General features: G+C 40.7%; 1 protein-coding gene across 8 annotated transcripts in view; it reads right to left on the bottom strand.

Moving 5' to 3' along the window:
• Nucleotides 1-797: 797 nt before the first annotated feature.
• NR3C1 (nuclear receptor subfamily 3 group C member 1) overlaps nucleotides 798-15,842 on the bottom strand; it is a 95,310-nt gene continuing 80,265 nt past the window's right edge. For 6 of the 8 annotated variants that reach the window (XM_037063060.1, XM_037063051.1, XM_037063013.1 and 3 more), the window contains 5 exons: nucleotides 14,674-14,952; nucleotides 12,995-13,139; nucleotides 8,195-8,325; nucleotides 2,506-2,663; nucleotides 798-1,957 (listed from right to left, as the gene is read on the bottom strand). In XM_037063060.1, coding sequence (XP_036918955.1) covers nucleotides 1,805-1,957; nucleotides 2,506-2,663; nucleotides 8,195-8,325; nucleotides 12,995-13,139; nucleotides 14,674-14,952 — 866 coding nt within the window. In that variant the 3' untranslated portion in view covers nucleotides 798-1,804. Of the gene's footprint in view, nucleotides 1,958-2,505; nucleotides 2,664-8,194; nucleotides 8,326-12,994; nucleotides 13,140-14,423; nucleotides 14,511-14,673; nucleotides 14,953-15,842 lie in introns of all 8 variants that reach the window. The other 2 variants (XM_037063031.1, XM_037063023.1) reach the window with 2 other exon arrangements.

Genomic DNA, 15,842 nt, shown 5'->3' on the forward strand with positions numbered 1-15,842 from the left:
TTTAATAAATTGCATGTAAAGCTGCAGTAGCCCTTCCCTTCCCAGATTAGTGAATACCAATATGATATATATCTGAAACTATAACTAAATATAAAAATATATTAGAAGTTCCATATTTTAACATTAGATTTTGTTTTCTATTACACAAATAATTTGGCCACTTTGAATAGAAATAAAACTCCTTGCGGCTTAGTAAATGCAACTTTTGCGTTTACAGGAAGTTGGTAAGGTGCACACAGAAAGGGCTACTACAGCCTCTACTTCGTCTAAAGTGATAATTCTCAACAGTGAGGAGGAAAAATTTACAAGACTTTTGTTAGACTCTATGGCACACACAGGGCTGTGAGGGCTGTGCAGTCTCGCAGACGTGGGAGTCTGACGCACAGGCCAAGTCACAGATCAGGAGCTGAGCTTTCCTGTACCACCAGGAAGGATGGACCAATTGGTGACAGATGGGAATGTGAAAATGGGTGTCTGGCCACATCTGCCATATTAAGATACTGATTGGAGGGTCAGGTTTAGTGAGAGGAATTACTTGGTCTGATTAAAATTTCCCAGCTTTGTTTCAGCTGGTTATCTAGAGCCATAACTTTTTTAATTTATTTTTTATTTTTTAGAGGGGAAGGGAAGGAGAGAAGGAGAGAAATATCAATGTATGGTTGCCTCTCGTGAGTCCCCTGCTGGGAACTGGCCTGCAACCCAGGCATGTGCCCTGACTGGGAATCGAACTGCGATCGTGTGGTTCGCAGGCCCGCGCTCAATCCACTGAGCCACACCAGCCAGGGCTACAGCCATAACTTTTAAGCACTCACACAAACTACCACAGAAGGTCCTGAAGGACAGCGCACTAGCTTTCTTGCCATCTAACCATTGCAGGGACAGGGCAGTGGGGACAGACAGGGCCTCTTGGTAGTTGTTTGCTTGCTTGTTTTAGTCTTTTGCGAACATCATCCACAGTTTACCCAGCAGGTCACTGGACTAGGTAGGTGCTTTCTACCAGTTAGAACGGTTAATTTGCACAACCTATATAGTTCTCCACTGAAGCAGATATATACAAAATATGAGCTTTTTTGACAAGAATACTGGAGATTTGAGTCAATTTTTGTGGTCTTCTGATAGCTTAATGCCATCAGGTTAGAAGCACCAACCCATTTTCACACAGGAGATTAATGTTCAGAGTTGATGAGGAAAGCTATGAACTAGCTGCCCATCTTAAGCAGTTGTACAAGAACTTGGATACAAAAATTACGTAAGAAAAAATGAGCAAGTGTAGTTCACTGAATATAAAGGAAATTGTTAAAACCAGACAATAATAGCTATAAAAGGCACAACTTCCCTTTTCTGATATACACTTGTAAACTTTTTTCAGGTTTCCATGCATAAATCAAAAATGTTATGTTAACTATACAGGGCAAAATACACCAGCAACAAGTCTAGAAAATTCTGTCCAGCCAACTGTGAAAACTAGGAGCAGAGAGTTCACTGTGCAGACAGGGGCACTGGCGGTTTGGGTGCTGTCCTCCTCTGACGCTGGCGATCACCCCACATCACTGTTCTGATTTCTGGGGCCCACCATCACCTTCCACTTCTCCCGTCCCTGGAAGTGATGGCGCAACTGTGCTGTGGCCGAGCCTTGGCCCTCTATAAACCACATGTAGTGCGTACTTACAACAAAACAAAACAGGAACCAGACATACACAAAAAAGGAAAAATAAAACAGAACTGCTCTAGGACAAACTAATAGTTTGTACAATAAAAGCTATAAAGTCAACTTTCTTTAAGGCAACCTTTCTTATTAAGGCAGTCACTTTTGATGAAACAGAAGTTTTTTGACATTTCCACTTGAATATTTTGGTAGCTGATTGGAGATGATTTCAGCTAACATCTCTGGGAATTCAATACTCATGCTCTTATCCAAAAATGTTTGGAAGCAATAGTGAAGGAGATGTTCAGCCACCTACAAAGAGAAGACAGTGACGATTAGTCTCAGAAACAGCAGCAGGCACACCTCATGCCTGTTGGCCTCTTTTTTAAATATCTGACCTAGATAGAATATACCAATTCCTGCTGAAATTTCCCAAATTAAAAAAAAAAGTTTAGTTAAATAAAATGAGCACTCAGGTACTAAAGACATCCTGAACCCCTTAAACTGTACACAGAATTATATGAAATTAAGTGTTTCATGATGAACTGTAATACTACAATACATGAGACATATTTATTAGCTTAGTCAAGCAAAATCAGGGGATTGTACATTTTAAAAATCAGTGCTGTTAAATTCTCTGTTAGCATCATGATGTTACATGCACATGACCACACGACATTAAATTGCACAACCGGCCTTAGGAAAAATGTGTGCCGAACTGAAGTCACAACTGGAACTCAAACCATCATCAATATCCACAAGTGGGAAGAAGTCTCGGTGCACAATCATATACACTAATTAGAACATACGTGATGTCCCAGAAAACGCCTCTGACGTTGGGGTTTGTGTCTGACACTTACGTCATGCATGGAGTCCAGGAGTTTTGTCAGCTGGTAGAACCGCTGCCAGTTCTGACTGGAGCTGCCTTCCCTCTGGACAATGGCTTTCCCCAGCTCTTTGATGTAGGTCATCCTGATCTCGTCGAACAGCTCCTGGCTCTTCAGCCCTTCCTTGGGAACTGAAAGATCAAGACGCAGTCAATTAAATCGTGACCACCCTTCCTGTGCTCAGCGTGTGGCAGGTGTTAGCAGTAGGCTTCACGACTTCGCAGTGTCGGTATGATTTCAGTGCACTCTATTACAATGTAAGCATTTCAAAGGACGGTGAAGCTACAGCCAGGAAAATGAGGGGTCAGAGGAGACTGGAGGACTTAACCTTGGGTAAGTCACTTGGTTTGCATCTGTGAAACGCCACTGGTGGTGCACCTTCCTCTGCACAGGCTGCCGTGAGGACCAGATACTGACACGCAACACGCAGCTGCCACTCTGCCCTCAGTTCGCTCTGGTGGAGGTGTGCAGAAAGCTTCAGCGAGTTTTATTCCACCAATTACATCCTGGAGTAGCTGTGACACCACCAGTCACTTAGAACCTTAAAATCAGTATGCAGTACTTTTTATCAATCAGTGCATTAACATACTGAACTGATATGATTCCAATCTAAAATGTGATTTCTTTATAGGGCTCCTAGGAAGGAAATAGTCTGCCTTCATTTGTGTGCTCAAATATAGTAAATACCTCATGAACTATGGATCATAAAATTGGTGTAAAATCAATTTTTAATATTATTCTTAAAAGACAGTTACTAGTGAAGATTGAGAGCAGAGCGTTAATCGTGGTTTCACTTACTCTTACAGAGACGGTGACCGTTGCGGAGTGCTGCATTTCTGAGAGTGTGTTCCTAGGAACTCTGGTTCTGGGTCAGTGGCCAGGGAGATAATTGGATGGTCCCAATGTAAGCAAAGCTAAATGTTCAATACAGAGTGAGGCATATTCCTGGACATCAGACCTTCTCAGAGCTATAATCACACAGTCTCCAGACAGGGGAATGTATTTTTCCCTAAACTTCACTGCTGCTGACTTCTTAGGAAATGCTGGATTTAGGAGCAAGAAGTCTTAATTTAATTCTCACTTGCCCTGTGGACGTGTTTCCTACTCTTTCTCACTAGATTTTTTTAATTTTCAAAAATTTAGATATAATTAATGACATTATATAAGTTGCAGGTGTACATGATTACATATTTGTATATGTTGCAGAATGATCACTGCAATAAGTCTAGTTAACATCCATCACTATGTATTGTTACAAAAATTTTCTTCGTGATGACAATTTTGAAAATTGTCTTAGCAACTTTCAAATATATAGTACATTATTATTAACTACAGTCCACATGTTATACATTATGTCCCAGTGATATTTATTTTATAGCTGAAAGTTTGTACTTTTTAACCCACTTCACCCATCTTTCCCAACCTCTGCCTCTGGCATCCAACAGTGTAGTGTGCTCCCCATGTCCATGAGCCTGTTTTTCTTGTTCAACTCAACATACGAGTGAGGTCATGCAGTGTTCTTTCTCTGACTGGCTTGTTTCACTGAGCATAATGTTCCCCAGATCCATCCGTGCATCACAAAGGGCAAGATTTCTTTTTATGGCTGAATAATATTCCATGGGATACAAATACCTCTTTCACACTCTCTTTACCCACATACCCATTGATGGACACTTAGGCTGCTTCCGTATCTCGCCCACTGTAAATGATTTGTCACTGAGGGTGCATGTATCTTTTCCATTTAAGTGGTTTTGTTTTCTTTGGAGAGATACCCAAAAGTGAAATTGCAGGATTATATGGTAGTTCTATTTTTAATTTGTTGAGGAATCTCCATACTGGTTTCCATAGCGGCTGCACCAATTTATGTACCCGCCGGCAGTGCAAGAGTTCCCCCTCCCCCACATCCACACTAGCACTTGTTTCTGTCTCTCTGATGACAGCCATTCTAACAGGTGTGAGGTGTTCGTCTCATTGTGATTTTGACTTGCAGTTCCCTGATGATTAATGATGTTGAGCACCTTTACATGTACTTGTTGGCGATTCTGTATGTCTTCTTTAGAAAAATGTCTATTCAGATCTTCTGGCCAGTTTTTAATTGGATTGTTTGTTTTTTGGCTACTGAGTGGTATGAGCTCGTTATATACTGGGTTGGCCAAAGAGCCTGTATGGTTTTTTCCCTAAGATAACACATTTTCATTTTTATCAATAACCGTATTGCCCTGGCTCTCTCCCAGGTGGTACAATGTTGATTGTTCTCAATGTCTCGATTTGGTTGCTGTCCACTTCAGCTGGTCCACTGGCCGTGGAGTGTGGGAAGCAACATCTTTAGCATGAAAGTTTACTAACTACTTTTGACACGTTCGATCAGTCACAGCACCTTCTCCATATGTGGCACAAATCTTTTTTTTGCACTTCAGTTGCATTTTTACCTTTCTTGAAATATTATGCTTTATTTTCTCCCATCGCCAATGAAGTTAAAGATAACTAACTACTACTAGAGCCACCTTATGGGGAAAACTTAATGGACTTTTTGGCCAACCCAATATTTTTGGATATTAACCCCTTACCAGATACATGACTTGCATTTTGTACATTGACTTTTAGGTTTTTGCTGATTTCCTTTGCTGTGCAGATGCTTTTTAGTTTGATGTAGTCCCACTTGTTTATTTTTGCTTTTTGTGTCAGATCCAAAAAAGCTGTCGCCAAGACTGATGTTGAGGAGCTTATCACCTATGTTTTATCATTTCAGGTCGTACATTCAAGTCTTTGATCCACTTGAAGTTAATATTCTTATGTGGTATAAGACAGTGGCCCAACTTCTTTCTTTCTTTTTGTATGTGGCTATTCAGTTTCCCTAACACCATTTATTGAAGAGACTGTGCTTTTTTTGCCACGGTATATTGGCTACTTTGTCATAAATTAACATTTTTCACAGTATGAATTCTTCCAATGCACAAGCACGGAACATCCTTTGGCTCCATCCTCTTCAGTTAGTTTTATCAACGTCTTACAGTTTTCAGTGTATACAGGTCTCTTTCACTTCACTGGTGAAATTTATTCCTAGGTTATCTCATTTTTTTAATTAAATGTTTTATTTATTTTTAGAGGGGAAGAGAGAGAGAGAAACATCAATGTGTGGTTGCCTCTCACACACCCCCTCCTGGGGACCTGGTCTGCAACCCAGGTGCGTGCCCTCACTGGGAATGGAACCAGCAACTTTTTGGTTGGCAGTCTAGCACTCAATCCACTGTGCCACACCAGCCAGGGTGCTATCTTATGCTTTTTGATGCAATTGTAAGTAGAATGGTTTTCCAAATTTCACTTTCTACTAGTTATTACTGTATAGAACTGTGACAGATTTTTGTATATTGATTTTTGTATCCTGCAACTTCACTGAATTTGCGTATCAGTTCTGACAGTGTTTTGGTGGAAACTTTAGGGCTTTCTATGTATAATACCATGTCATCTGCAAATAGTGAGAGTTTCACCTCCTTCTTTTTGATTTGATATCCTTTCTTTTTCCCATAATTAACTCTGGCTAAGACTTCCAATACTACGTTAAACAAAAGTGGCAAGGCTGGGCATCACTGCCTTGTTCCTGATCTTAGAGAAAAACCTTTCAGATTTTCACCATTGAATATGGAAAAGTTAGCTGTGGGCTGTTATATTTGGCCTTTATTATGTTGAGATATATTCTATTACTACTTTGTTGAGAGTTTTTCATCATAATTAGATACTGAATTTTGTTAAATGCTTTTTATGCATCTATTGAGAATATGATTTTTATCTTTTAATTTATTAATGTAGTGTATCGTTCTCACTGAATTTTGATTGGGATTAGACCTGAAAAGACACAGGAAAATGTTCTGATTCCATAAAGCAATACTGGGCACTTCTAACATGTCAGTGTGAATGTGAAAATGAGTACTGCTTAATCAGGAACAGTAAGAGCCCACCATGTAAGTGATGTATTGGTCACTTGACACATTACTTATATTACAGATAATGTAATTACTTATGATTTTTAAGACAGTGTTTGCTTATTTGTATACTTTTTCCTGCTTGTTACCCTAATTCTAAAAATAATTATGGAATAGGCCCTTTTTGATACTCCAAAGAATTCCATCCATCCAAAATTATCCTTGTAGTTCCATGAATTTTTGCTTTATGTTTTTGGAGGCTATATATTTAGAAATGTTTTCCTGGTGAGTAGAATGCTTTATGTAATGAGTATTTTTAAACATATAACTTTATTTTTTTACCTTACAGTTTATTTTGATCATAACGTAGCTGCTTCAGCTTTCTTTTGGTCAAAGCAGTGGTCAGCGGACTCTGGCTCGCAGTCCGGCCCCACGTGCAGCTGTGTGTGTCAACAGTGCTGCCCTGGAAGACTGCCACGCCTGCTCTGACCTACTGTGGTGACCGTGCTCGTGCCACAAGGGGCAGAGCTCAGTGTAGCTGCACCAGGGGATGTACACAGAGCCCAAAACATTCACCACCTGGCCTTTTATGAACACGTTTGCCATTACCGGGTTACACCATGCACAGTATATCCTTTTACCCCGGGCATATGCCTGGGTCTCTTGTGATGCTGCTGATATATCTGAAGTTAATTGGACCACCTACTGCTTCCTCTTATGATGCTTTTTGTTTCTCTCTTTCCCCCTCCTCTCATTTCACTCTTTTGGATTGTTTTTTCACCATGTTGTTCTCTCTTCCTTAACGGTTTGCTGCGTTATATACACATTCTGTTTCTCGTCATCATCAACACTCATTCTTAATATACCAAACATCATTTTTTTCTTACATGTAATCATTGTGTGCTTCAGTTCTATTTTTTAAACTCCCAAAGACATTATTACTGTTATTTTATACATAAATTTTAGGTTAGATGTATCTATATATGTACCACTTTCTTTGTCCTTTTTATCTTTTTAAAGATGGGATTATTTTCCCTTAGCCTAAAAATTGATATATCTTTTTTAAAAAGATTTTATTTATTTTTAGAGAGAGTGGAAGTGAGGGGGAAAACATCAATGTGTGGTTGCCTCTTGTACACACACCCCCTACTGGAGACCTGGTCTGCAAGTCAGACCTGTGCCCTGACTGGGAGTCAAACCAGTGACCCTTTGGTTCACAGGCCTGCGCTCAATCCACTGAGCTGCATCAGCCAGGGCCTGATACATCTTTGAATATTACTTCAGTAAGGCTTTCTGGTGGCAAACTTTCTTTTGGCCTTCAGAAAAAAAGAGACAGTATATTTAGACCATTAAAATTTAAAGCAATTGTTTGATATATTTGGATCAGTATCTGCCATGTTTGTAACTGTTATCTGCTTGTTGCATTTGCTCTTTGTTTCTTTTTAAACCTTCTCTTTCTGCCTTTTCTAGTTTTCATTGAGCCTTTCTTAATGTATGAATTACAAATTACTGCTTTTTAAATTGTTTCTAGTGGTTACCCTAGAGTGCGCATATACATTCACAACTATAGTGGACCTTAAATAATCGTGGGGGGGGGGTGTAGTCTTCTTACACGAGAATAGTAGACTCGGTGTAAGTATTAAGGTTATGTATACAAATAAACTTTTGTTTCTAGACTTCTGTACTTCATGCTTCTGACATATTTGGAAGTGAGTTTTAGAAGCAAGACGTGTTCCACAAACCTGATGAAAGAAGCAGCAAAGTCTTCATGCAGAGAAACTCTTCGTAAGATACCTGAAGCCTCTGTAACTCGGTGGAAACAAACAGCATATGTTTACATTGATCAAACAGGAAGGGTAGAGCCATCCTCTCCCTGTGAAAGACAAACATCAGTGTTTGAATTAGAAATACATAGCATTTGTTTAAAAAAAGAACAGATTTTTAGGCATTATTTTGCAAAACTATGAACCCATAAAGGAAAACCTGACTGTTACTGGAGTGGCCAAAAGTCTGTTACTTTTTCCGTAAGATGGCTCTAGTTACTGCTTAGTTGTCTTTAACTTCATTTGAAACGATTTTGTTAGATTGCATTGTGACAGCTGTCACATCAGTGTGCATTTAAAAAAACATCAAAATTGGTGAATTTTGGGGCAGCCATTTTAATATTAAAGAGGAAAGAAAATACGCAACATTTTTGGAGAACTATGCTTTATTATTTCAAGAAAGGTAGAAACGCAATTGAAATGCGAAGATTTGTGCAGTGTGTGGAGAAGGTGCTATGACTGACTGAATGTGTCCAAAGTGGTTTGTGAAGTTTTGTGCTGGAAATTTCTCGCTGGACGATGCTCCACAGTCAGGTAAACCAGTTGAAGTTGATAACAATCAAATTGAGACATTAATTAAGAACAATCAACAGTATACCATGTGGGAAATAGCCGACATACTCAAAATAAAGTTACTAGTGAAAATGAAAAAGTGTTTTTTTATTTTATGGAAAAAAACATATGGACTTTTTGGCCAGCCCAGTACAATACTGGTAATGCTATTCCTTATAGATCGGAATTTTTAAAAATCTTCCTTAAACTTGTTCTTGGGTGTCGGGCATATAAAGGAGCTACTGAACAACCTAATTTTACATTGGGGAAATTATATTTCTATCATGCATGCCATGTATTATTTCCTTGAGTATTTAGAATTTATTATTCCTACAGAATTTATTACCACATGCTCACTCAAATCAAGGTTTTATGGTAGCATTTGAATATGGCCAATTAGCTAACAGTTTTAGATCCCACCCTTCTGAAAATTAAGAGGTACTTTTCTGCACAGCATTCCATTCTAAAGACAACTATGTTCATAGTTATGCAGAGGGTCACACTCGGCGACACCAGGCTTTCTGATACTCCAGTCTGCCTCTGACAGACACCGTGTGACTGAATACTGTCCTAACCAAAGGTGCTAAATGAATTCTCAGTTGGGATTCTCAACAGTCATTATCGTAACTATGATTTTCAAATAGATCTCTAAAGTTTCCTAAGTTTTTAAATGACACTAAGAGTCTGAATCTGGGCCCAGTTCATAGTTTTTAAAAATATTTCAATATCTGTTTGGGTTTTTTTAAGTTTTTGACAGAAAGTGATCTTGGGCTTAACAGAGAAAAAGTTAATATTATTCTCAGTTGCAGATGTAGTTTACTTCTTTATGTGATAACCTGGATCAGACACGAATGGCCTCCGGCCACAGTGCTGACAGGGGCTCTGAGGCTCTTCACACTTAAACCTGCCTTCACTAGGAGGTGCCCCCAAGGCCTGACAGGAGCTCCCCATTCCTTCCCTGGGAGGTTCTTTCAGTTTCTAATATGTGGCAGTTTTGACAAAGTTACAATGTAGTAGAGTAAAAAAAAATCCTTCTAGTTGGCATTTAAAATTTTTTTTCTACAGTTTTTCTGACCTAAGGACAATGATAAGAAACTGTTTTGCCAGCTACACAGAGGGTCAGCCTTGGTTTACACTTCCCCACACCCAGCTCTGCCTGTCGCGGACACCGGGTTGGTGCTGACACCCAGCGAGCTGGGAGAAAGGGCGCAGGCCTCCTACCTCCCACACACAAGGAAGTCAGAATGGCCTTTTCCAAACTGCTGTTTGTCTAAGCCATTTACCCTGCAGTGGAGCTGAGCACTGAGAAAACAATTCTGTGATTCCCACCTTCACGTAAGGAAGGCATGTGGCGTGATCAGGCCATGCTGTGACTGTTTAAATCTCAATGTGTTGCCAAAACAAAAAGCCTGAATTAGGTTAATTTTATAACAGAAGGATGAACTGGTGTATCACAGAAATCTCCACTCAGTTTTTTAAATTCCAATTAAGTGACTTAAAATTGCTTTTTTAGATAGTGACAATAAATAAGTATGGTTGGATTCTGAAACAAACAAGTACTTAGAGATTTGAACTGTCTTCAAGTTTACATATACGCCATATAAATTTATCAGTTAATTTAAAATTTGAGCCAACAAAGCTTGTTAAACTGTGATGCCCCTGATTTGAACCCCTCTTTTTGGCAACAGGCAGTCAAGGTGCCCTGCCCTAGGTCACAGGCACCCCTCCCTCAGTGTCCGTATGGAGACCTGCCCTGGCTGAGCATGAGACAGTGCCTGTCAGCTGAGGGCAGGGACATGGCCCTTCTCCTTCAAGTCTCAGGTCAAATGACACCTCCTCCCAGAGGCCATTAGCCACCCCATCTGATACAAAGCTCTGTCCAGTAAAAACTTTATCTCAATCTGAAATTTTACTGATTTGGTGATTATCTGTGTCAATTCAGCTGGAATGTAAGCAATAAAGGTGCGAAGCCTTGCCTATTTTGTTCTCTGCTATAGTACCAGGCCACACACATTAGGGATGTGATGAATATTTGTTATTCCCCTTTAATCCATTCTCTTCATCATGTTACCCTCTCTCTGAAACCTTCCCAGGCTTCTCGGCTCCTAGAATAAAATCTACACTCTATTTCGTGGCCTACACAATTGTTTGACTCTGTCTCTGCCCACTTCTCTAAGCCACTTCACACAACACCCTCTGTGGCTTTCTCTCAGTCCCTCACACATGCCACCGTTGTTCCCAGCCTTTGCCCTCATTTCTTCTGCCTGGAATGCCCCCCCTTTTCAAAGAACCAGTTCTATTCAGTGCTCAGCTATTTAGAGAGGTCTTCTGTGTTCCCCAAATCTAATAGCATACGACCCTCTCCCCTCCCCTCTGTCACACTATTATATCATGGCTCTCCAAAATAATTTTGGCCACGTGCTTTTTCCCCATCAGGATGTTAGCAGGGCTATCATCTATTGTATTCACTATTATAGCTCAAGCTCCTAATATAGTATGAGGCACTTGGTAGGTATTCATATAACAGAGTGAGCACAGTGCTGGGAAATAAATGCTACCAATAGAGAAGCAACATTAAGTTTAACTCAATAGTTCAGTTTGGTGTTTTAGACTAGTTTTGCATGCAGCTACCCTAATAGAGGGGAAAACCTGAACTTTCTGCTTTAGGTAGTTCCTATTTATCCTGCCAGACATGTGATCTTAGAATTACCTGGTAGTAGTAGCATAAAAAAAAAATGTGTCCCGACTCTAGAATTAGCCACTAATTGTGCAATGCCTAAGAATTACCTTTAAAATATCTGGAGCTAGTACCGTCTAGTCTCCACTAGCACACAGTCATGCAAGTTTACTACATCATCAAGACGGCCCCCAAGAGATACGGTAGTATGTTTGCTTCGCCTCCTCCGAACGCCCTTTAGGCTGTCTGTGTTGCTTTGATGCCTCTTCTACTCCTTCCTCCAAGTATGTCCTGTTCATCATCTATGGTTAATTTGCAAACTCCTTGCCACTCTGGACACATTTAAGGTTTTCAGTGTTTCCACATGGCGCCCAGTTCTGAATGCAGACCACTAATGATGTGTGACTCACGTAGATGGAGTGCAGCGGGACTGCTCCAATAATGTGGTTTAAGAATTCATTAATTTTTTTGAACATTTGTCAACACTGAGTACACAGAGCTCACGATTAAAGAAATATCCTTTTTGTTCCCCATGTAAGTTCTCCTCCATGTCTCACTTTGCCCAGACCACGGGTGTGTGTGTGTGAGTCCCTGTTTGTGTTCCAATGCGGGAGGTGAGCTGTGGGTAGTACGACAAGGTAGAGAGTGACGAGCTTTGGCTACACAGTGGATAGGTCTTACATGATGACCCGGGCACCATGAACTGCGGGTGTGTTTGAACAACGGCTCATGGGAGTGGGAACAAGGAGTGTGCGATGATGAACAGTGGGAGAAGGAAGCCAGAAACCTCGCTGAGTGCACAGGTGGTCTGTGTGGGGAGACCGTGCACATTTGCGTGCTGGGGGTACCTATGGTGGGCATGCACTGTACTTAGGGAAGGAAACATTAGTCCGTGTGATGGAGATTACACTGGAGGCAGAAAACCACTTAGGAGAGCACTGCACCAAGCTAAGGGGGACAAGACACCTGAAATATTTCAAAGATGGAAGCACAGGCCTGGAAGACCAGAGAGAGAACAGCTGATTTATAAAATCTTGAACCTTGGTTGGTTCTCTCCCAATTAAAAAGAATATTCTTGTTCCCATATTCTTCCCAAGTAATAAACACTGAGTGACCCTTGCCATGCAAAGAGACACCTCTTCTCTCTGGACCTCTGCTGCCCAACCCCTCAGCCTCCATGTCCTTGTCTGTGACTGTCTCTGCCAAAAGCAGGACCAACACGCTGTTTCTTACCAGGATCGGGTTATGTAATTAAAATGCACTGTAAGACTCCATTTTACTTGCTATAGACTTTACTAACCCAGAGATGCTATGTAAATAGCATCCTTAAGTACGCCCTGGGACATAATGTTGCCACATGCCTACTACATGTTATGTCTGCTACATGTTATACCTAGCGGCATTTGATTCAGTCCTGAATGACCACAAGAGTCCATCCAGACACAGTGAGCTGGTTAAAATACCCTATGAATACAGCGAAAATGACTTACTCGTTAATAATCAAATCAGGGGCAAAACACAGCATGTTCCCATGTGACTGTTTGTATGATCTCCATCCCAGGGCAAATGACATGAGGAACATCCATGAATACTGCAGCAAGGTCATCTGGTCATCCAGGTGTAAGTTCCTGAATCCTGAAGCAAGAGAATCAAAGGCGTGAGGAAAAACCGCAGTTGCCGAAGAGAAGACCCATCTCTCTGGACGCGGCCAAAGGCCCAGCTGGGATCCAGCCTTGTTTGGGGGGACCTCTGACAGAGGAGATGAAGCTCCAGGGGGGCTCAGTTTTCCTTGGTCATGTGACATGTTAATGATCAAAGCCCTCAGTGCTTTTTAAATGTTTTTTAAAATCTCGCCTGAGGATATGTTCTTCAGATTTTACAGAAAGAAACAGCCACGTGAGGGAGAAACACAGGGCCTCCTGCGCACGCCCTGACCAGGGGTGGAACCCGCCAGCCGGGTGTGTGCCCTGCCTGGGGGATGGAGCCCACAGCCCTTTGGTGTATGGGACAATGCTCCAACCACCCGAGCCCCCGGCCAGGGCCCTCAGTGCTTATTTAATAGCATCCGATGTTCGAACACTTGAGTAGGCAAAAGGTGACAGAAACTGGCTACTCTTAAGGAAATATAAGCTAATTAGTAAAGAGGAAAGCCAAGAGTATTGGCTTGGGACATGAAATGAAAAACCTTCCTCCCATATTTATGCCACTTTCCCCCTTGACGCACTGGGGGTGCTACAGGCCCTGCCACGCTTGTTCTGTGTCTCTCTGTGTGAGCACCAGCTGCGAATCACTTCCGACTGTAAAGGCAGGGAAGAGCGAAAACAGCCTAGGTTAGTGTGTTCGGACAGTGTCCCTACACCTGACTTTTACCAGTTTTATAAATAATCGGATTTTTAAGAAATGATACACTAAAGGGAAACAACCTGAATTCTAAGAAGTATTTTACATTTTCTCCCCCTACTTAAGTGTAAAAGGAATTTTGAGGAACTGTGACTCCGTTTGAGATGTTACATTGTCCCATCAGAAACCACTACCCTCCGAGTAATAACCTGAAAAGCAGAGGGCAGTATAAAACTCGTACTGCAGACGCTCCACACTCCCACAGCAGAGGGTGAGAAGTAGCCTGGGACCCGAGGGTGGAAAGCCAGAGTGTTTTTGTCTAAGAAACACACTCACAGAAACAGAGCACAGACTGGTGGGGGTTGCCAGAGGGGAGCAGGGATGGATGGGAAAGGTGAAGAGGAGTAAGAAGTACAAACTTCCAGTTACGAAATGAGTAAGTCACGGGGATGGGATACGCAGCAGAGGGAAGAATCAATACTATCTTAACACCTTTGTGTGGTGACGGATGCTACTAGACACACCGTACTGATCACAACTTAAGTACAAAAATGGAAAGTACAAAGGTTTGCATCTTACCTGGTAGTGCCTTTGCCCATTTCACCGCTGCAATCACTTGCCGTCCACCTAACATGTTGAGTGTGGTCATGATCCGCCAAGAGGAATNACAAACTTCCAGTTACGAAATGAGTCACGGGGATGGGATGCGCAGCAGAGGGAAGAATCAATACTATCTTAACACCTTTGTGTGGTGACGGATGCTACTAGACACACCGTACTGATCACAACTTAAGTACAAAAATGGAAAGTACAAAGGTTTGCATCTTACCTGGTAGTGCCTTTGCCCATTTCACCGCTGCAATCACTTGCCGTCCACCTAACATGTTGAGTGTGGTCATGATCCGCCAAGAGGAATCCGGAATAGAGCTGTCGTACCCTGCGAACAACACCTCGGGTTCGATGACCTCCAACAAGGACACCAGGGTGGGGCTGACTTGTGGCAGCGCTGCAGGGACTACTGTTTTGTGGGCAGGATTTTCAGGAGTTTCTTGTGCGACCCCTGTAGCAGCTTGCTGAATTCCTTTGATCTTCTTCTTTGTTTTTCGAGCTGTGAGCATTAAAAAAAAAATACAGAAATGAGTTGTGATGGGAAGGTGGAGGTGGCAAAGTTTATTCAAGAGATGTTTTAATTTCTGAAACTATTTATAATGAAAGTAAATAAAATTTTTTATTTAGCACTCATAATAAAATGAAATGAGAAAAAAATTTTTCTGCTACAAATAAGCCAGTTACTTTTCTATTTTAATTACACTTTATACAAAATTATCTTACAATAATAAATACTATGTTAAAGCAGTCTAAGCAAATCACTTACATAATTCTTCCATAAAGTAATTTCTGTCTTTTACTCCAAAGTTAAAATTTTCATTGGTTATATAATGCAAATTACTTTTACTATCAATTTAAAGAATCTAAGCTTGTCATACACAAGAAACTCTAGCTTAGGGTTGCTCTAAATAATGGCAACATATAGAGAGAAGAGAGCTATACTGTTTAGTCCCTTGCACAAAGATCCCTTCTTATCAAGATAGAAAAATGACAGAGCAGATCACATGCTGAAGATGGCATTAGTTCTAACAGCAGAAAAATCCATTTTTTTGCCTCTAATAATGAATATGACTTGGGACTAAAAACATTTGGGTAAAGAGAAAACCTTTACATTTTTTCAAATAAATTATTAGTGGGTAATTTCCCTTTTATAAGAGATTTATATTGATGACTATAAACCTAAAGTGTCCATTTTCATAGTAACATTATATATAAAGTAACTAAAGTTATCTTTTATCTTTGATTTAGTTTGGAATAGTGTAATCAGATTACAACATGGATTTGGTAGTTTTTTTAGTAAACATAGTCATACTCTGTTGTTTTAGTGACAAATAAGAATGATTATTTTTTAGTCTTTGTGCTGCTGAAGCAAGCGCAGAAGTATAATAT

Source organism: Sturnira hondurensis, unplaced genomic scaffold (genome assembly GCF_014824575.4).
Source record: "Sturnira hondurensis isolate 20B ecotype Veracruz unplaced genomic scaffold, ASM1482457v3 Scaffold0001120, whole genome shotgun sequence".
Lineage (NCBI taxonomy): Eukaryota > Metazoa > Chordata > Mammalia > Chiroptera > Phyllostomidae > Sturnira > Sturnira hondurensis.